At 44.8% G+C, this 21,896-nt stretch overlaps 1 protein-coding gene across 6 annotated transcripts in view; it reads right to left on the bottom strand.

The window, feature by feature from the left end:
• The window catches only part of KANK4 (KN motif and ankyrin repeat domains 4), a 184,591-nt gene that overhangs the window by 81,845 nt on the left and 80,850 nt on the right, over positions 1 to 21,896 (bottom strand). For 3 of the 6 annotated variants that reach the window (XM_088447864.1, XM_088447861.1, XM_088447863.1), the window contains exon 2: positions 6,020 to 6,099. In XM_088447864.1, coding sequence (XP_088303990.1) covers positions 6,020 to 6,035 — 16 coding nt within the window. In that variant the 5' untranslated portion in view covers positions 6,036 to 6,099. Of the gene's footprint in view, positions 1 to 6,019; positions 6,100 to 7,354; positions 7,414 to 7,498; positions 7,551 to 21,896 lie in introns of those variants that run through there. The other 3 variants (XR_015869859.1, XM_088447860.1, XM_088447862.1) reach the window with 2 other exon arrangements.

Here is a 21,896-nt window from a genome sequence, read left to right as displayed (position 1 = left end):
TGAAAAAAGCTCTCCCTAACAAGCCCAGTACATTTGACATTTGAAAGTATTCAGACTGGCTTTGGCTATAATGTGCTTGTGATATATTTCCTGTGCCACAGACCTGATGAACAGATTTATACCTACAATATTATAGCGCTACAAGCAATGCGTTAACGATCAGACTTCATCTTTCACAGACTATTAAATGAAAAAAACGTCTTTAATATGAAAATCCTTCTGCGATCATAGAAATAACACATGCGTTCTATACCCATCTCTTTTTATCCCCTCGGGATTTTCTAGTCACATATTTTATTATTTATACAATTCATGTTTTCGCTGGATCCAGGTTCATAAAGAAAAAACATTTTAGTTATATGTGATGGCTCATTTTACGGAGTCTGATAAGAATGGATAAGTGAAAATGTAAATTACACTGACACTTTGCTTAACGGCGGTTATTAATCAAAGCAGCGTGTGCTGGTAAATGTTCTACAGGAGCAGAATTAGACAAACAGATTTAATAAGCAGCGGAAGTAGAAGCCGTACATAACTCAACGCCTCGGTATTATATGAAAGCTCCAGCCTGAGAGGTTACTTGAGCACACAACTGTATGAGGACGCAATGTTTAGTATTAGTGATTATCTATTTAAATGATGCTACTCGGAGGTACTCTTATTACTTCAGGGATATCTGTTGTTGTATTAGAACAGGTCATTATGATTTGCAAACATACAGTATATATTCTCACTGTCTTTGGGTGCGAATTTAGAGGAAAGGCAATAAATAAAAAATAAAATAAAACAAGAAAAACACACACAACATTTCCATTGATCTCTTCCCACTGTATAGCAGCTTGCAAACTATAAATTGACCTGAATCATCAGTTACCGGCTGTCTGTAGCATTGCGGCAATCAATGATTGTATGACCATTTTAATCTTCCAATCTTCATAGGTCATAGCTGAACATTTGAATTATGGGGTTTAGTGTTCCTGTCAGGGAAATGCTATACATAATGTAGGGAGAGAGTAAAGTCCTGGAAATGGGGAAGGGGTTACGAGTTTGGGCCACAGGCTCCAAGCAATGAATGAGTTCAGCTCTGCATTACGTATTCATTAACCCCCATTGATTACCATCACATTGATTACTGGAATGAAATGGTATAAGATGGAGAGCACTGACATGTACAAACCACTAACAGAGCATGTTATTACTTACAAGCGTTAGTGGATGTAGACAGACCAATGAGAAACGCAGGAACCGGTTGTCCTCTCAGCCACGGCATGTCTGCCCTTAGCTCCCCTCTCCATCCTTACTCTCACCACTGGCACATTGCTTCCCCCTTTATACTAAACCTGCCCTCGTCTCACCAATCCTAAAGATCACATATCTTGGCGCAGCCTCTATCTCCAGCTGATGCCCTATAGCTCTTCTACTTTCTGCCTCAACCGCCAATGTGGCTTTCTCTCCTTTCATTGCCTTCTCAATCCTCCTCAATCAAGCTTCCACCCGTAACTTTCCACCAAGTCCGCCCTCACAAAAATGATCATGGATCTGCAGAATTTATTTACAGCATAGTCTTAAGGTTCACTTCACCATAAACATCCTCCTGGTCCTTTCTCTGCTGCTTTAGACATCAGTGATCACCCGTTCTTCACCTAAACAGCCTCATTATTTTGGCCTTCGGGACACGGCCCTCTTCTTGTTCCCTTCCTCATATCCAACTGTTACTTCAGTGTCTCTGCCTCTTGTACATTCTCCATTCCATTGTCTCTTTAGAGGTCCCACAGAGCTTTGTTCTCACCACTCAGCTTTTATCACTGTACAACTCTTCTCTAATGAATTTGCGCGTTTTTGCTTCAAGTACTACCTGACAACACCCAAAACTACCTCTCCCGTTCTCTAGATTTCCACATGGATGTCCCAACACAACAACGTTCAACATCTCCAAAACGGAGCTGATCTGTCCTCCTCCCGTGGTCAATGCGTCACCTAAAACTTCCCTCAAAGTGAACAGCACCATAATTTCTGCAGTTTCAAAGCCGGCTGCCTTGAAGGTCACCATTGACTACACCCTCTGCTTAACTGCTCACATTGACGAAGTTGATCTTTCAGTTCTGTCATCTACATATTCAAAATATGTGCCTTTCTTGGACACAATGCTCCCATCATCTCCCATCTAGACTGCTGCAACCTCCTATCATCTTACACTCTACATATCCCCACTTTAATATGTGCTCATTGCCAAGCCCAGACTGATCTTCCTTGATCATTGCTTCACTCTGCAAATCTACACTGGCTCTAATCTGGCTTCTTCTATCCTCAGGAAACCAATTCAAATTGATTTACTCTAACCTACAAAGCCCATAACACCACCCCTGTATACATCTCTCAAACCTCATCTTTAAATAATCTCCCTCATGCCCTCTCCGACATACCTCTGACCTGCATCTAACCTCCTCCCTGATAGCCACCACAAACTCTACAAGACTTATTCCTGCTTGACCTGACCCGCCAGACATCAAATCAGCTCTTTTCTCACTAGTAACCTGTCATGAGAAAGGCCCTCACTACAGTTTGATTTCATGTCTACAATTATTTTGTCTACAATGTATATCTGCATTTTATGTATTCACTGTACGGAGATAGCGCAAGGGCTATTGGCGCCTTAGGCGGCACAATCCTGTTTCCATTCATAAGTAGCAACCCCTCAGATGTGCCGTCACACCAACTGTTTCTGGCTTTAGCAGACGGGGAGTAGGGGCTAGCTCCTCTGCTCCCTAGTCTAGGTATGTGGCATTTAGCTGTATCATAGCCAACCGCCACACTCCCAACATATAGTGGGTGAACAGATGCCATGCGCACGGCATCTATTCACAGTGCTGGGAGAACCTGGGGGCACTTTTTCCACATTTTGTTATGTTACAGCCTTAAATTCATTTTTGTCCTCAAAATTCTACACACAATACCGCATAATGACAATGTGCAAAAAATTGTTTTGAGATTTTGCAAATTTAATTAAAAAAAAACCTAAGAAATCACATGTACATAAGTATTCACAGCCTTTGCTCAATACTTTGTTGATGCACCTTTGGCAGCAATTACAGCCTCAAGTCTTTTTGAATATGATGCCACAAGCTTGGCACACCTAACTTTGGGCAGTTTCGCCCATTCCTCTTTGTAGCACCTCTCAAGCTCCATCAGGTTGGATGGGAAGCGTCGGTGCGCAGCCATTTTCAGATCTCTCCAGAGATGTTCAATGGGATTCAAGTCTGGGCACTGGCTGGGCCACTCAAGGACATTTACAGAGTTGTCTGAAGCCACTCCTTTGATATCTTGGCTGTGTGCTTAGGGTTTTTGTCCTCCTGAAAGATAAACCGTTACCCCAGTCTGAGGTCAAGAGCGCTCTGGAACAGGTGTCATCCAGGATGTCTCTGTACATTGCTGCATTAATCTTTCCCTCTATCCTGACTAGTCTCCCAGTTCCTGCATCTGAAAAACATCCCCACAACATGATGCTGCCACCACCATGCTTCACTGTAGGGATGGTATTGGCCTGGTGATGAGCGGTGCCTGGTTTCCTCCAAACATAACGCCTGGCATTGACACCAAAGAGTTCAATCTTTGTCTCATCAGACCAGAGAATTTTTTTTCTCATGGTCCGAGAGTCCTTCAGGTGCATTTTGGCAAACTCCAGGCGGGCTGCCATGTGCTTTTTACTAAGGACTAGCTTCCGTCTGGCCACTCTACCATACAGGCCTGATTGGTGGATTGCTGCAGAGATGGTTGTCCATCAAGAAGGTTCTCCTCTCTTCACAGACGAATGCTGTAGCTCTGACAGAGTGACCATTGGGTTCTTGGTCACCTCCCTGACAAGGGCCCTTCTCCCACGATCTCTCAGTTTAGAAGAGTCCTGGTGGTTCCAAACTTTTTCCATTTATCGATGATGGAGGCCACTGTGCTCATTGGGACCTTCAAAGCAGCAGATATTTTTCTGTACCCTTCCCCAGATATGTGCCTCGAGACAATCCTGTCTCGGAGGTCTACAGACAATTCCTTGGACTTCATGCTTGGTTTGTGCTCTGACATGCACTATCAAGTGTGGGACCTTTGTATAGACAGGTTTATGCCTTTCAAAATCATGTCCAAACAACTGAATTTACCACAGGTAGACTCCAATTAAGCTGTAGGAACATCTCAATGATGATCAGTGAAAACAGGATGCACTTGAGCTCAATTTTGAGCTTCATGGCAAAGGCTGTGAATACTTATGTACATGTGATCTCTTAGTATTTTTTTTTTAATTAAATTTTCAAAAATCTCAAAAAAAACTTTTTGCACGTTGTCATTATAGGGTATTGGGCCTGATTCAGACCCACTCGCGAGCGGCTGTCCGCTCGCAAGTGGGTCGATGTTATGGACTGAGCATGCGCGCGACGGAGGGAGCTCCGTCGTGCGCATGCGCCAGACACGACGAGCGAAGGAATGTCCTTCGCTCGTTGTGTCCGATCAAAGGGGGCGTGCTGTCAATGTTGATTGACAGCACGCCCCCTTTGGTGGGCGTGCCGGGGGCGTGCCTCCCTGACGGGGGCGTTCCCACGGGAACGCCTCCCGTCAGAAGCCGGCCCACTGACATCACTAGTGATGTCAGTGGGAGTGATTTTGGCTCTGATAGAGCCAAAATCACTCCGGAGCTTGCGGTTGAAAACCTCAACCGCAGGCTCCGACTCGCAAATTCGATGGTCGCGATGGTCTCGACCATCGCGACCATCACAATGCACGCTCGTATAGCCTGTGGGTGGTGACCCACAGCTATACGAGCGTCCAGGAGGACGCTCCATGAAACTGGAGCCCGGCCCTCATTCAGAGCGTGCGCTCTGCTCAGAGCGTATGGCTCTGAATGAGGGCCATTGTGTATAGAATTTTGAGGACAAAAATTTATTTATTCCATTTTGGAATAAGGCTGTAACATGACAAAATGTGGAAAAAGTGAAGCGCTGTGAATACTTTCCGGATGCACTGTATGGGAATAAAGATGTAGTTCAATTTACCAAGCTTCAAGAGCCTGGCCCTATTATCTAAAGCCATCTTCAAATGTTGTTAGCTGCCATAGCCTAAAAGCTACTATTTCGCTGGAGTGGGATCTTCAGATCCCTCTCCGGCAGCCTACACGGTGCACAGTAAGCAAGACTGATAACAAAAACAAAACAAAACATCACTTTGCTATTGACTCTGCCAGTACGGGCTCTTATTGGAGCTATTGTACCAGCAAGACATTTTTTGTTAAATCGTTTTGAAAAGTAATGGGTTATAACTGTGATAAGAGATTATGGGGTCTATTTCCTAATCTGTGTAAGGAGATAAAGTGAACGGTGATAAGGTACCAGCCAATCAGCTCCTAACTGCCATGTCACAGGTTGTGTTTGAAGAATGACAGTTAGGAGCTGGTTGGCTGGCACCTTATCTCCATCTAAGGCTTAGTAAATAGACCAATGTACCTTTTTGGATTATTTTATTTATTTATTTTTAAAGTTCTTAAATAAAGTCATTGCTGGTCTACAAAGATAATGCCGCAACTACAGAAAACTATCCAGTATAGAAAGACAAGAGAATGCCGCACTACAGAAAACTATCCAGTATAGAAAGACAAGAGAATGCCGCACTACAGAAAACTATCCAGTATAGAAAGACAAGAGAATGCCGCACTACAGAAAACTATCCAGTATAGAAAGACAAGAGAATGCCGCACTACAGAAAACTATCCAGTATAGAAAGACAAGAGAATGCCGCACTACAGAAAACTATCCAGTATAGAAAGACAAGAGAATGCCGGTTCCATACAATTAAAACTATAGGAATATAATATGAAAACTGGTACAAGAAAGGTGACATGACCCTTAGAAATAACAGGTTTGCTTTTATTTTAAAAACTATACTAGAACCCAATTACTTTGCACCAGTTTTCCTAACTGTCTTTTCTACTTTAATGCTTTAAAATGAAAAGTTACATTCTAAAATGTATAGATTTACCTACCGTTTGCTTTCTCCATATTTCAACTTCCTTCACCCGGGATTAACTAGCAAACTTCATCCACAAACTGCAGCTTGTGAGGCCTAGATAAAAGAGAATACAATATGTATTATGACTGATACTCTGGTTTCACGGTTCAAAACATCTAATGCGCAATGATTTGCCAAACTGTTATGTTAGAGGAAAGCTACCCATCGTGCCATGGATTTTCCTCGTATGAGCCAACCAAACAAAAGAGGGAGATGTCCAAAAGAAAATTGCTTCCCATCAGCAGATGTGATTCCACTCATTTTTTTTAACAGAGGAGCAACAGGGATTTGAGCTTTCAGATATTGTTACACTGTTGCCGATAAACAATCCTAATTCCGTAGAAACCTAACCCCCGCCAGCACCACTGACAGCAGCTTCTGGAGGTTTGACGCCCTGTAAAAAGTTCAAATCAATACACCACTCGGTACGTTCTAAAGAGCCATTTATACACAATGTTACTGAATAAGCAAATGCATTAAAAATCTATTTGATCTTATGTTTTTCGCAGAGCTTTTGTTATGGGGAAAAAAAGAAAAACACCTCCTCCTACAAGTCTATTCTAACATGGAAACACTATGCTAAAAATTGCTCACCAGGTGCTTAATTATAAAGGAAAACATAACTATATTAAAAATAAAACCATGTTGATGGAACAGATTGTTCTACCTACAGTACAAATGTTTGTGATGTTATTACTGATTTATGCTAAAATTTGCCACGCCATTCAGCTATATATATATATATATATATATATATATATATATATATACACACACAGATACAAATGCAGAGTCTCAATGATACTTGTACCAGTCACATAATATACAGCCTTTATGCAGGGGTTCTCGGCTGGTTGTTTAATTAGCATTGGCCTTTTCACGTTGCAGGTGCACCTGTACTGTAAAGCCATGCTGTAATGTTTAGCTGATAAACAGAACAGATTATGGATACGTACCCCCAGGCCCCAGGCCCCCCCCAGATAAACAGCATTCCAATAAACACCACAACTGCTAGACATACATTATTATTTACTAACTTCGCTGTAGCGCGCTGCGATATCTAAAACACAAAGATCGCCGAAAGCAAACTCGCCACCGTATATATCACCTGCTTATAACTAGATCATTAAAAAATTTGCATATCTTGCATAACACTCACACATAAAAGGAATTTAGCAAGAAATGAGATGCAATTAGTTGTCCCCGCACGTTAACGAATACATAATCCTGTCTGAAATGAGGCAAGGGGAACGAAAGAAAAAAAAAAAATAAATAAAAAAATATCAAACACACATTAACTGCTAATTACCATCAGCACCATCACAGACAGTGAGCCAGAGGCTGTGCTTTCCTCCCGCATTGCAGTCGCTTTAGGAGAGAAAAAAAAAATCTGAAAATGGGAAAATAGAGAAATCATATTTTCAAGAAAATGTTGACATTGAGCTTCTCCTACCTGCATGCCCAGGAGAGCACATGAGTGTTTGACGTTCCCCTCCCAGTGAAATCTGCTCCCATTGCAGGTCAATGGGGGGGGGGGGGGGGCTGTTTACAGCAGACAGCTCTGTGTGCTCTCCCTATTACCAGGCTCTGTCAGGTGACCAGTGACCTTCACAGCAAAGCAAATAAAAGGGGGGAAAGAAAAATAGTTTTTGGAGAATGTGGAATATAGAACTATACAGTTACTGAAGCTGATTTTCACTCTTTTCTTATTATTAAGTAGTGGTGAGAGATGGGGGCTTTTCTATAAAATATTTAACGTGCAGCCTCTGGGGCTGATTCTGTGTTGGGAACATAGCAAAAAAAAAAAAAAAAAGCAACTCATACTTACCTAGTCTCTCTGAAGTTGCGATACTTACCTAGTCTCTCTGAAGTTGCGATACTTACCTAGTCTCTCTGAAGTTGCGATACTTACCTAGTCTCTCTGAAGTTGCGATACTTACCTAGTCTCTCTGAAGTTGCGATACTTACCTAGTCTCTCTGAAGTTGCGGAATCGGTATGATTCACCGCCGGTTCAAATCCCGGCAGCGGCAGCCCGAAAGAGGAGGAAATCCCGATCGTCCCCAGGTGAGTATAAAAACTAACCTAATTTTACCCCCTAACCCTCCTTAGGGGTGCCTAACCCTAACCTCCTCCCCCCTGTGCCTAACCCTAATCCCCCCTCTAAGTGCCTAAACCTAACCCCCCCCTCCACGCCGCCTAAACCTAAATCCCCCAGGGGGGGTGTGCCCAACCCTAACCCTCCCCCTAGCCTAACCCTAACCTCCCGGGAGGGGGGTGCCTAACCTTAAACCCCCCCCCAGCAACCCTAAACCTAACCCACGGCTGTCCGCGCCCGGCATCCCTTCAATCGGGATGCCAGGCGCCGGTCTCCTGGCTTCGGTAAAATGACAGGCGTCTAGATTTAGACGCCTGTCATTTAACCCTCGCTGGGATTAAGTAGTCTGGAAGCCGGCGGTCGGCATTCCATCCGCCAGCTTCATAAACGTATACCGAAGTTGCGGGAGGCTCCCGAATTTTCAGGGAGCCCCCTGCAGCCCTGGAAGATTATCCGGATCCCCCCGCACCCTGCCCACTTCCTATTGAAGGGATGGGGAGAGAATTGCCGGGAAACTCTGCATAAATGCCGTGAATCGCAGCTCCGCAATGGAGTGGGCGGGTCATAATGATGTGAAACCACATCATGTAGCCTCCCCCTCCCCTCTTGCCCCCGAGAGGCGCGACTGTTTGCCGTGATGGGGCGGGGCCTAATGACTTTGGAAACGGGCCCCACCCCCCAAAAGTGGCCATCTGTGTCTGCTATCCGGGGAGCCGATAATAAAAGTCGTCAAATATGAAGCAACTTTGCATCTAAGCAAAACCATGCTGCACTGAAGATGGGGCAGATGCAAAATGTGCAGAGAGATTTAGATTTAGGAGGTGAGTGTCCAGACTCAAATCTATATTGCTGGCTTCTGTGATCCACTTCTGCGCCAAGAGATGCAGCATCGGATCACTTGCATAACCCTCAGGTGACTCAGGCTGTCCGATGTAATCACACTGCAGAGGACAGGGAATGTGTGTCAGAAGACACAGACCCTGGCCTTGTAAACGGGGCAGACGCACCCCCAATTTCAAGAACGCAGCCAGTCGCCGCCCCCTCCTCCAAACTTAGGGGGCACTGCGACCGTCACAGCAGACACAGATCTGCACATGCACGGTACAGGTCCTGCACATGCGCTGATTGCAAAACATTGACGTTGTACGTAAACCATCGGGTTTGCACACAACTTTGAATCAGGCCCTGCAAGCAGAAGCCGGCAGTGGTTACCCTACATGCAAAAACAAAATAAATGAATGTATCTGCACCCCTACCCCTTGCATTCATTTGCAACACGTTTTTGCCGCCTCCCCCCCGAAATGGGTGGGAGGCTCAAGAAAATCTGGTGGTGCTCCCAGCCACCTGGAAGAGTGGACAAGTCTCCCAGAGCAGGCCGCCATCCGACCAAGCGAAAGTGGGCAGCCGATGACTTATTTGCGCTGAACCGCGTCATTGTGGTCCCATCCCCCGCTTCACAATGGCGGTAAATGTGGCATAGTGTAGCGAGGGTGCTGCCACCCACTTTTCCGCGAGAAAAGTGCCATATTCCAGTTGAAATAAAAATGGTATAAAATGAGGTAAAAACATAAAGATGGAAAAGGGAAGTTTTCAATCTATAGGAAAATAAAAAGAATGGGCTTGTTTAATAATTAACAACAGGCGCACAGAATTCTTCTGCAAGACTGCCGTGTATTTATAACAGTACATTGTACAGACATAGAAAAGTCACAAGAGACTGCATGCCTGGCTTGGAGTAACCTCTGAAATCCTTAGTATGCGGAATACACCCTAGTGTTCAAGTTAATGCCTTCAAAAGTAATATAGTACAGGCCCCTGCTCTGTGTAATGGCTGGAAGCTGTAGGTGATCTTCAAAAAGAAAACCATATGAAGCAGAGAAATGGAATTCTACATTATAAATAAAGTACATACAATGTTTCTTTCCATCAATAGTTTTGAGTTGAAATGTGGCATCAGTCTCAGGGGAGCTAAAATGTGAAAATGCTCGTTTGGTTATGACACAGGGTTAGAATTAATGGTTTCTACCTTGTTAGCAAATGCACTGCTGGTATAGAAAGAGGTTGGTGGGTCTATTCCAAAACTGTGTAGTTATAAGCAGAAAGGTTGGAATTGGGACAGAGGCCCTGATTCAGAGCCGGACGCTCTGACAGAGCGCTCGCTCTGAATCAGGGCCGGTCTTTTTTTTTTTTAGAACGGCCTCCTGGCCGCTCGCATAGCTGTGGGTGACCACCCACAGATATAGCCAGAGGCCAGGAAGATGGTCGCGATGGTCAAGACCATCGCGACCATCGGGCTTGCGACGAGACCCTTGTGGTAGGGTCTCGTGGCCGCAAGCCCAAGAGAGCTTTCAGCTCAAACAGAGCCGAAAGCTCTCCCACTGATATCACTTGTGATGTCAGTGGGGCCGCCCCCAGACGTTAGGTATTCTCATGGGAACGCCTCCGTCTGGCCAGCCACCCACCCGGCCCGCCCACCAAAGGGGACGTGCTGTCACTCAACATCGACAGCACGCCCCCTTTGGTGTGAGACTCGGAGCGATGGATTGCCCGTCGCTATCCGGGTCTTGCCCATGCGCACGATGGAGCCGGCTCCGTCGTGCACATGCGCTCTGGGCCACCATCGTCACCATCGACCCGGTTGCGAGCGCTCAGCACTTGCGACCGGGTCTGAATCAGGCCCAGAATGTTTAGCTGTAGTTGTAAATTGATGCATTGATAGGAAAGCACGTATAGCAGGGGCGTATCTATAATGGGCGCAGGGTGTGCGGGGAACACGGGCCCCTGGGTCCAGGGGGGCCCCGCACTGGACACACTCCACTCATAATATTACTTACCTCTCCGGAGTCCCACGTCGGTGCGGGGGTCCGGCGCTGTAAAAAGACATGGAAAATGGCCGCCGTGGCCATTTTCCCGGTGCCATGTGCATACACTATAGCCTCTGGGCACACTCTAGTGCCCAGAGTCTATAACTCCGGCGCTGGCCGCACAAAGCTCAGTGCGCTGCCGGCCACCGGTTGGAGAGGAGGGGGCCGTGTCGGAGACTGCACACGGGGCCCCCTCCTCTCTAGAAACGCCCCTGACTTATAGCCACCAGACCATAAATATATATCCCAGACAGGTTACGTTTTTGGGCTTGGCTGCTGTCAGACAGTATTTACTGCCAGGGCCAAACTGGCCACTGAGCACTTCTGGCAGATGCCAGAAGAGCCAACGGCCTCAGGGCTGATTCGAGCCCCCACCCTCCACTCCACACCACTGCTTACATGATATGCGCTCAGGGGGAGGGAAGGGGTGGCGGCAGTGATACGCCGGGAAGAGACAGGGGCGTGCCGCAATGGGGGGGTGTGCAGATGTTATCTACAGCCCCAGTCTGTCCCTGGTTACTAGTAGCATGTCCCTGATGAAGTTCTGACATCTGTATAATAATTGTAGAAGGGGAGTTGGTACAGTGCAGGGGGGTGTCGAGACGGATCCGTGACAGAGTAAGGAGGGGGGGTTCGAGACGGAGCAGTGACAGGAGGGGTGTTGGGATGGAACAAGGGGTGGGGGCAGAGAACAGCAGAGAGGTGGTGGGGCTGGATACAGTGGGGTGGGTGTACTAAGTTGTAGCTGAGCATGCGGATTAATCAGAGGTGATCTCAGACTTTTGCACCAAGGATAGGGCTGGTGCAACTGCAGGCTGGTACTGGTACTGGTGCTGGCTACTTTTCCAAGAAGAAGGGCGATTCAGCGGCAAAGATACCGTAGGCATTTATTCCCAAGCAGACAATGCGGCCAACATGTGTGCAACTCTTGATCATGCCCAAGCAGTTAACATCCACCTCCAGCATCCTTGTTGTCATTGGTGGTCAGTGCCCTTGTGGTTCTAGAGATGGGTCCATTATGAGCACATCTTAGAATTAAATGATGTTATATACAGTACACTATATACAGCAGAGGCCAAAAGTTTTGAGAATGACACAAGTATTGGTTTTCACAAAGTTTCCTGCATCAGTGTATTTAGACCTTTTTGTCAGATGTTACTATGGTATACTAAAGTAACACTACAAGCATTTCATAAGTGTCAGAGGCTTTTTTTTGACAATTACATTAAGTTTATTCAGAGAGTGAATATTTGCAGTACTGACCCTTCTTTTTCAAGACCTCTGCAATTCGCCCTGGCATGCTGTCACTCAACTTCTGGGCCACATGCTGACTGATGGCCGCCCATTCTTGCCTAATCCATGCTTGGAGTTTGTCAGAATTTGTGGGATTGTGTTTGTCCACCCGCCTCTTGAGGACTGACCACAAATTCTCAATGGAATTAGGGTCTGGGGAATTTCCTGGCAATGGACTTCAAATGTCGATGTTTTGTTCCCCGAGCTACTTAGTTATCACTTTTGCCTTATGGCAAGGTTCTCCATCATGCTGGAAAAGGCATTGTTCATCACCAAACTGTTCTTGGATGGTTGGGAGGAGTTGCTCTTGAAGGATGTTTTGGTACCATTCTTTTATTCATGGCTGTGTTCTTAGGCAAAATTGTGAGTGAGCCCACTCCCTTGGCTGAGGAGCAACCCCAAACATGAATGGTCTCAGGATGCTTTACTGTTCCCGACGAGAGAAGCCAGACAGATGAAAATCCTGACACCGGCTCATAAGTAAGTAAGGCCATGTGCACTAGTAGTCATCTGCTCCTCCAACGATTTGCACCTTTTGCTTTTTAGAAACAGATAAAGCTACAGTACAGTACTTGCCTTTTTGTTTACCCCAGAACCTTTGCATTATTCAGGAATCAGGACAAAGAGCTGTATAAAACATTAGGTATAGGATATCTATAAGCCTATGTGATGTTTGCTGAAACAAAAGCCCGAGATATAATGGTGACGGTAGAATCTCTTGTTTGTCCTCAAAGAGGAAAGTAAAAAGATCACCAAGTGATTTATTACTTACTGTACTGACCATTATTTTTATTTGAAGGTTTTACTACCAAGAATAATGCAAAGATCTCAAATTCGGTTCATTAGTCATAAATCACAGTGGGAGCTTAAAAGAGCGCTAAACCCCAAAAATGAAATGTCCAGATGTGAACCATGGAGGTAACATACAGACAACTTTTCATTGCACAATCCCCGTACATCCCATCCTAACAGATACAAGGTAAAAAGGCCGATTCTGATGGCATTTTCAGGTGTCCACACAGTGATTTATTTTTGCAGAGCAAGTCTGCAAAGCTGTCAGTCACTGCCTGCTCGCTCAGGTAGAGAAGCACCTTCCTCCTCATATGTGCAATCAATGGGCCTGATTCGTCACGGATTGCAACTGCAACAGCGTACGCAGATCGACTGATGGTGCGTACTGCGCATGAGTAAGCACCGCAGTGCGCATGCGTGAGTTAGCATTGCGATCGCACTGCGATCACTTACGCAGAAACAAAGCCATTGCAGGTCAAGGGATGGGACGTGAGCGTTTGGGGGTGGTGACGAGGGAGTGGTTGTAGAAACACAGGCGTTCCTGTCCGTTTGAAAGCTGTTTACTGGGTGTGCATACATTAGCCACTGCGACAACATACGCAGCTTGAGCACCCACTTTGTGCGACGGCAGTTGCAATTTTTGAGCAAAGTCGGACCATACGTGTCTAATCTCCCGGAAGTTGCGGGAGGCTCGCAATTTTTCAGGTAACACTCGCACCCCTGGAAGAGTAGGCATATCTCCCGCATCCCGCCCTCTTCCTAGTGAAGTGGGCAGGATGGGGAGATCTTACGTGGAAATTTCGGGTCTGTAGAGAAGGGGCAGGGATAAATGGTGCAAATTGCGGCATTTGGCCCCACCCCCTCCTCACGGACCCACGAATCGCCGGGGTTTTCTGTAAAGGGGCGGGGCCTAATGACGTTTATAGTCTGGCCCAACTCCTCGAAGATTACAGCAGCAGCTCCCCTCCAGCTGCTCCCGGAAAGGTGCCTGGCAATTTCGGTAAGTATAGGTCAGACTTGTTATAATTGTGCGTGAGGGGCCGATGTTACTCGATGGAACCGATGTATACGCAGGTCTTCGAGCTCCTACGGATGTGCGAAAGTGGTAGTGGGCAACTCTATGCTGGCCTTGCGATTGCAGACATTAGCATATTTTCGCAAACAGGTCTGCGTGCGTAATCGCAGCTACGATCGCAATAGCGATCCGTAGTGAATTGGGCCCAATGTACACAAGCATTTAGCATAAGTAAGTCATTACTAAGGGTGGAGTGTACGGATGTTTTCAAGAAAGATTTTATTTACACTGTATAACATGCGCATTAAAACACAATTATATTTACTAAAGTGAGAGTTTTTAGAAGTGGAGGTGTTGCCCATAGCAACCAATCAGATTCTAGCTATTATCTTCTAGATGATTGGTTGCTATGGGCAACATCTCCATTTGTAAAAACTCTCACTTTAGTAAATATACCCTTCTAGACATGTGGAACAGCGATGGGAATCGTTTTTGTACCCAGTTTCGCAAATCTATTTACAAGGAAGATTATATATAGGAAAATATTGTGTGTGTGTATATAATATATATATATATATATATATATACACACACACACACACACACACACATATCTCATGTGATACTTGGGGTTGATTAGCTCGGTAGACTGGGGTCAGTGGTGCAGTGAGTGGGTGCAGAATTAGAGTCCACATGTAGTATTCCAGTTAAATAAACAGTGATGCTTTACTTCCGGCATGTGAAATCAGGAAACAGTAAAATAATAAACAAACCTAGCCATTGTTTATGGTACTAGCTCACTTCTTGAACCCTCTCTACAGAAGCAGCTAATCTGCATGAAAGTCTCTCACAGTCTCTGAGATTTTTGGACCTTCCTGCCACATGCAGGACTGGACACTGGCCTCCTGGCCTGGTATAGCTTTCTCAGCTTGTTGGCTGCCGCCTCTCTCAAGAACAGTGTCAGAGGTATATGGATCTGCCTGCCTCCTTGCAGGTATGATCCTGACCACCTGGTGTGCTTCACTCACACTGCAGCCCCACCTGGACTGTCTGGCTGTGTCCACCAGCAGCCGCACCTGGGCTCTGGTCATACGCCAGCCATTATACATCTTCCCACAATGCTTTTCTAGTCTGTGTGGGCGGATCTGCCCTGCCCTGCCCCACACAGAATCTGCTGCTCACCAGTGCCACCTCTGGTGATACTGCCACAATATATATATATTACATTTAATAGGTGTCACTGCCACGCCATAGGGGATTTATAAGGCAGTGTTCTCCTCTGACTTTATTTCTCGGGCCCCTTGCCCAGAAAAAATTCCCCTGCTGTCTGGCACTGTGACGCAGCTGAAAGTCGTGCCGCACTGGCATTTCATATAGAATCATAAACACAGCACAACTTATTAGCCACGTCAGTGCCGGGTGGCCTCAGGCTGAAGGGCAGAGCAGATCCCTCCCCAGCTTAAAAGGAAGGAAGCGCGGTTGCCAGCAGGAACAGTCACCGGCGGACAGTGAAGAAAGTGTAATGCCCAGCGTGTTGTTTGTTACTGAGCCTTCTGTGTAGCCAGCAAGTGGGGCAGTATCTAAGCAGTTTTGTGACATTCTGAGGTAAGAAGTCAAATGTTAATTATCCTCAGAAAAGACTGTTAGTGTTTACTGACCATGGGGTGATGCCTGTCAACCAGGGCATAAACTCAGCTTAGTGCACCTCATATAATGCAGAGAGCATCAGTGATTGCCATATGATACAGATAACTTCAGTGACCACCATATAATACAGAAAGCACCACAGTGACCACCATATGATAAAGAGAACATCACAGTGACTGCCCTATAATTTCAGAGAGCACCAGTGACCATTTTATAGTGCAGAGAGCATAAGTGACCACCATATAATGAAGAGAACATGAACATCACAGTGACTGTAATACAATACACAGAGCATCATTGACCACCATATACAGAGAACACAAACATCATAGTGTCTGCTATATAACACAGAGAGCATCAGTGACCACCATATAATTCAGAGAGCATCAGCGACCACCATACAATACAAATAACTTCAGTGATCACCACATAATAGAGCACCGGTGACCTCCCTATATTACAGAAAGCATCACAGTGGCCACCATATGATGCAGAGAACATCACAGTAATTGCATTATAATGCAGAGAGCATCAGTGACCAACCCTATAATACAGAGTGCATCAGTGACTGATCCTACAAAATACAGAGAGCATCAGTGACCGACCCTACAATACAGAAAGCAGGGAATTTCTATACTCCAGGACTGGCAAAGTAAACAACCAATCAGGATCACTCAAGGAGTAGAGGGACCCAACCCCAATCTGTACCAGCTGGCAGAGAAGATTATCTGGACACAGTTTCGTTCCCCACAAGCATTTGGTTAATACCTGGGCACTCCTGTTCACATAACATGATTCATTAAAAAAATGTCTACATAAGTAGATCCCCCGATATTGATTTATTGAACATCATCAGTAAAAAACGTTCATTTCCAAGTTTTGTCACAGCATCAAACAGGTTTTCACAGTTCTCTCCACCACTTCCATTCATGAGTCATTGACTTGATGTTAGTTGACAGCAAAGCAAATTTAGGATTCTATAGCTACTAACTTAGTGGGGGAAAAAACTCTCTATTTTAAGTCTACTCCGAGGTCTGTCAGTACCAAAGGGATCAAATCTCAAAAGCATGACGGGATTAAGGCAATCTCATTTGATTTCATACGCTTGAAGGTGTTTAGGGTAGAAATTTTATTTATCTCTATTAAGAACCCCTGGCTTCATCTCAGTATTTTACCCATTTTTTTCAGATTGACACAAAAGTTGGTACGGGACTGAAAGTTTTATAACTAGAAACAAGAATGTAATAGTTTAAAACAGCTAACAATACTGAAAATCAATATATAACAAAATGATACAATACAATACACAAGCTTTTTCCTTGCACCTATGGTCCATCCAAACATTTGTGTGTAATAGGAGTGTATTCCCTAGAGGCAATAATGATTCCTATTCTGAGGGGCAGTCAGCTGTACCCAGTGCGTTTCAGAGGACACGTGGCTGTAATAAATCCGTCATGCATCAAAAGCACCAGCATGCACAGGCTCTAACCCCCACTACGCTATTACAACTGGACCATTATTGCTACTGCAGTTGTTGTTTTTTATGGAGTTTTTAGTACGGTGATTGATGCCAAACACAAAGTTACAGTTTAAATTTTAAATATTGCAAATCTTGCTTTTAGTCATGTTAACAAGATTTTTATTTTAACAAAGACTCTTTTAAAAAAGGAACATTCTCACTTTTTCTGTTTATTACTAATAAGATGGTCTGCAAACATTGTTGAGCATTTTTCGGCTTTTTTATGGATTAAAACTTTTAAATGTATCATCAGCTTTTCTCCATCTTTAATGCTGGGTACACACTGAAGCGGCCCAGCGGCTATCTGGCTGTCCCGTCGACCGATTTGGTAAGCTATACACACTTACCAGTTGGCTGTTCACTATGTCTGGCCAGACATCACAAGTAGGCGGGCATTTAAATTTACCTGCCCAGTTGTGATGTCAGTGTCGGCTGTTCCTGCGGCCAGTGTGTGGTGATCGGTGGGTCGCCCGTACACAGCTGCATTGTCTGTACACATGGATGGGTGCACTATGTAATATGTAATTCACTGGCTGTATGAACGATTATTGTGATCAGGGGTGGTTATGGGGATTTGATGAGCTCAAACAAGGCAGGCAAAAAGTTAATAACAATTTGCAAATAATCTTATTCGTTTGGGATATGATTTATTATTAGTTGTGTGCATTGGTGTAACTAGGGGATTTGGCGCCCAGGCCAAGGGAATAAACGGCACCCCCCCCCCCACCTATTTACCCCATGTGCCTAACAACATGGTGGTCTAGGTAGGAATTAATAATATAGCCTACCTGTCCTCAGCCGCAGTCTTCTGCTGCTGGCCCGTCCTGGCCAACGGCACACACCGCCAGAGCGCTTCTGTCTTGAGACCGGCTTCTTCTGCTCTCTTCCAGAGCCGCTGGAGCTCTTGCCGCGTCTTCTGGCTTCTCCGCCCACCACTGCCGAACTGACTTCTCTGCCCAGTGGCTTCTGATGTCAGACGCTGTGGGCAGAGCCCGCCATGAGACGGCGAGCCGCGATAGGCTCACCGCGACCGCTTTCTATTGGCTGCCGGTCCGCAAGCCATAATCCACAAACTGCTGGGGCGCCCAGGGCAAGGTGCCTCACATGCACCCCTCTGGTTATGCCACTGGTTGTGCGCAGGGCTATTTTTCTGGAAAGATAGGATCAGGAACCGTGCGTGGAGATACTTGGGGTGGAGCTATGGAAAAACAATTATAATATATATATATATATTTTATATATACATAAATACATATTATATACAGTCAGGTGCATAAATATTGGGACATTGACAGAATTTTCATATTTTGGCCTCTATTCACCACCACAATGGCTTTGACATTAAACAAACAAGATGTGCTTTAACTGCAGACTTTCAGATTTAATTTGAGGGCAATTACATCCAAATCAGGTGAACGGTGTAGGAATTACAACGGTTTCTATATGTTCCTCCCACTTTTTAAGGGGCCAAAAGTAATGGGACTATCAACTCAAAAGCTATTTCATGGACAGGTGTGGGCTATTCCCTCATTATTTCATTATCAATTAAGCAGGTAAAAGGTCTGGAGTTGATTTTAGGTGTGACATTTGCATTTGGAATCAGTTAGTTACTGTCGACTCTCAATATGAGATCCAAAGAGCTGTCACTATCAGTGAAGCAAGCCATCATTAGGCTGATAAATCAAAACAAACCCATCAAAGAGATAGCAAAAACATTAGGTGTGGCCAAATCAACTGTTTGGAACATTCTTAAAAAGAAAGAACGCACCAGACAGCCCAGCAACACCAAAAGACTCAGAAGACCAAGGAAAACAACTGTGGTGGATGACAGAAGAATTATTTCCCTGGTGAAGAAAAACCCCTTCACAACACTTGGCCAAATCAAGAACACTCTCCAGGAGGTAGGTGTATATGTGTCAAAGTCAACAATCAAGAGAAGACTTCACAAGAGTGAATATAGAGGGCTCACCTCAAGATGTAAACAATTGGTGCGCCACAAAAACAGGAAGACCAGATTAGAGTTTGCCAAACAACATCTAAAAAAGCCATTACAGTTCTGGAACAACATCCTATGGACAGATGAGACAAAGATCAACTTCTACCAGAGTGTGGGGAAGAGAAGAGTATGGAGAAGGAAAGGAACTGCTCATGATCCAAATCATACCACCTCATCAGTGAAGCATGGTGGTGGTAGTGTCATGGTGTGGGCATGTATGGCTGCCAATGGAACTGGTTCCCTTGTATTTATTAATGATGTGACTGCTGACAAAAGCAGGAGAATGAATTCTGAAGTGTTTGGGGCAATATTATATGCTCATATTCAGTCAAATGCTTCAGAACTCATTTGACGGCGCTTCACAGTGCAGATGGACAATGTCCCGAAGCATACTGCAAAAGCAACCAAAGAGTTTTTTAAGGCTAAAAAGTGGAATGTTATGCAATGGCCAAGTCAATCCCCTGACCTGAATCCGATTGAGTATGCATTTCACTTGATGAAGACAAAACTGAAGGGAAAATGCCCCAAGAACAAGCAGGAACTGAAGACATTTGCAGTAGAGGCCTGGCAGAGCATCACCAGGGATGAAACCCAGCGTCTGGTGATGTCTATGCGTTCCAGACTTCAGGCTGTAATTGCCTGCAAAGGATTTGCAACAAAGTAGTAAAAAGTGAAAGTTAGATTTAGGATTGTTTAGTTTGTCCCATTACTTTTGGCCCCTAAAAAAGTGGGATGCACATATAGAAACCGTTGTAATTCCTACACCGTTTACCTGATTTGGATGTAATTACCCTCAAATTAAATCTGAAAGTCTGCAGTTAAAGCACATCTTGTTTGTTTAATTTCAAAGCCATTGTGGTGGTGAATAGAGGCCAAAATATGAAAATTCTGTCAATGTCCCAATATTTATGCACCTGACTGTATATAGTATTTAGAAAATAATGCACTCAAGAGAGACTTTAAAATAAAACTTATCTTATGAAATATAAATTTTGGCCCAGGACATTACGTCATCAGGGGCGTATCTATAATGGGTGCAGGGTGTGCGGGGAACACGGGCCCCTGGATCCAGGGGTGCCCCGCACCGCATACCCTGCACCCATAATATTACTCACCTCTCCGGAGTCCCACATCGGCGCGGGGTCCGGCGCTGTAAAACGACTGGAAAATGGCCACGGTTGCGTATGCGCAGTACAGGGAAAATGGCCGCTGTGGTGACCTGTGTATACATTATAGACTCTGGGCACACTCTAGTGCCCAGAGTCTATAACTCCGGCGCTGGCCGCGCACAGCTCAGTGCTCTGCCGGCCGCCAGGCGGAGAGGAGGGGGCCTGTGTCGGAGATTGCACACGAGCCCCCTCCTCTCTAGAAACGCCCCTGTACGTCATAGTTAATGAGAGGTTCAGAAACGGAGTTCCTGCTGGTTGTGTGATTCACAACTAATGCTACACAAGGTTTCCTTACAAAACGCACTAACAGTGGAGATGGCCATATGTTGGGCCAAAGTCACTCATTCAGACTGAAGTGACGGGCTGAAGTCTCATGAGTTTTGGTCCAGCCTGCAATCTTCTTCTAATGTATATACTGTAAGTGATGCATGCTGGGAACATAATATCACATGACCGAATATGCCGTGACCCAGGAATGGCCTGTAAAATGCAGGATCGGAATGAACAAAGTGCTCTTTATTTACTATACTCATATTTTATATACTCATCACTATATTCCCATAATTCTAGTTACAAAGGGCCTCAATGTAAACCTCATAAAATCGCTATGTATATCCGTTGATTAGCGTAAGTAAAATGAACATGTCGAGAATGGAAGAACGATCCTTTTCTGTCCCCTGCGAAAACACCAAGGAGATGAAACCAAAGTCTTTGCAGAAGAGTTTGTTGCAATTCCAGAAATAATTGTGGTCTCTCTGGGAATATTTGTTCATTTTCCACTTTTTCTTCTCCACACAGGAAATCAGTGTAACGAGTTTGCAATATGGTGACTATGGCCAAGAGAATGCTCTCTGTCTGTTCTGGAACTTTCACCGCACAAAATTATAATCAAGGAACTGGGTTGGGCATTAATGAATTTAGCAAATGGCTTCAAACTATCAGATAAAAAAATAAATAAATAATAACAATAATAATAAAAAGCGGCCTGAGTTTAGGAAATATTTATTCCTACAATGTTAGGTGTGGTACGCAGAGGGGAAATAATGTATAAACACAATAAACAGCAAACAAGACAACTATCCAAAAATAAATAATTAAATACTTACATACATACATACAGTATAAATTCCCAAAAGCTGGTGCTGTACAAGTAATGAGGAATATTAGAAATTAGGGAGTTGGTTAAATTAATATTTAACCCTTTTCATTTAGCCATAAAATATGATGGTATATTGGAATATTTGCCTCATCCTGATCTTCACTAAACAAGCAAAAAACGGAATATGTATTTCCTGCCATCTATGGGTCTGACTCAGAGATGAACGTTAATCTGATGATTAACATACATCTCTGATGTTGAGGGGTCTGCGCCTGCGCAGAACACATCCTGCGATCTCGCTTGCAGACCTCCCCCCAAGCCGCAGCATAATTGGCATGCTGCGGTGTTTAGGGCAGCGAGC

This window comes from Taudactylus pleione, unplaced genomic scaffold (genome assembly GCF_031769625.1).
Source record: "Taudactylus pleione unplaced genomic scaffold, aTauple2 ptg000442l, whole genome shotgun sequence".
Lineage (NCBI taxonomy): Eukaryota > Metazoa > Chordata > Amphibia > Anura > Myobatrachidae > Taudactylus > Taudactylus pleione.
The sequence above is the reverse complement of the archived record's forward strand: the minus strand, read 5'-3'. Positions and strand labels throughout refer to the sequence as shown.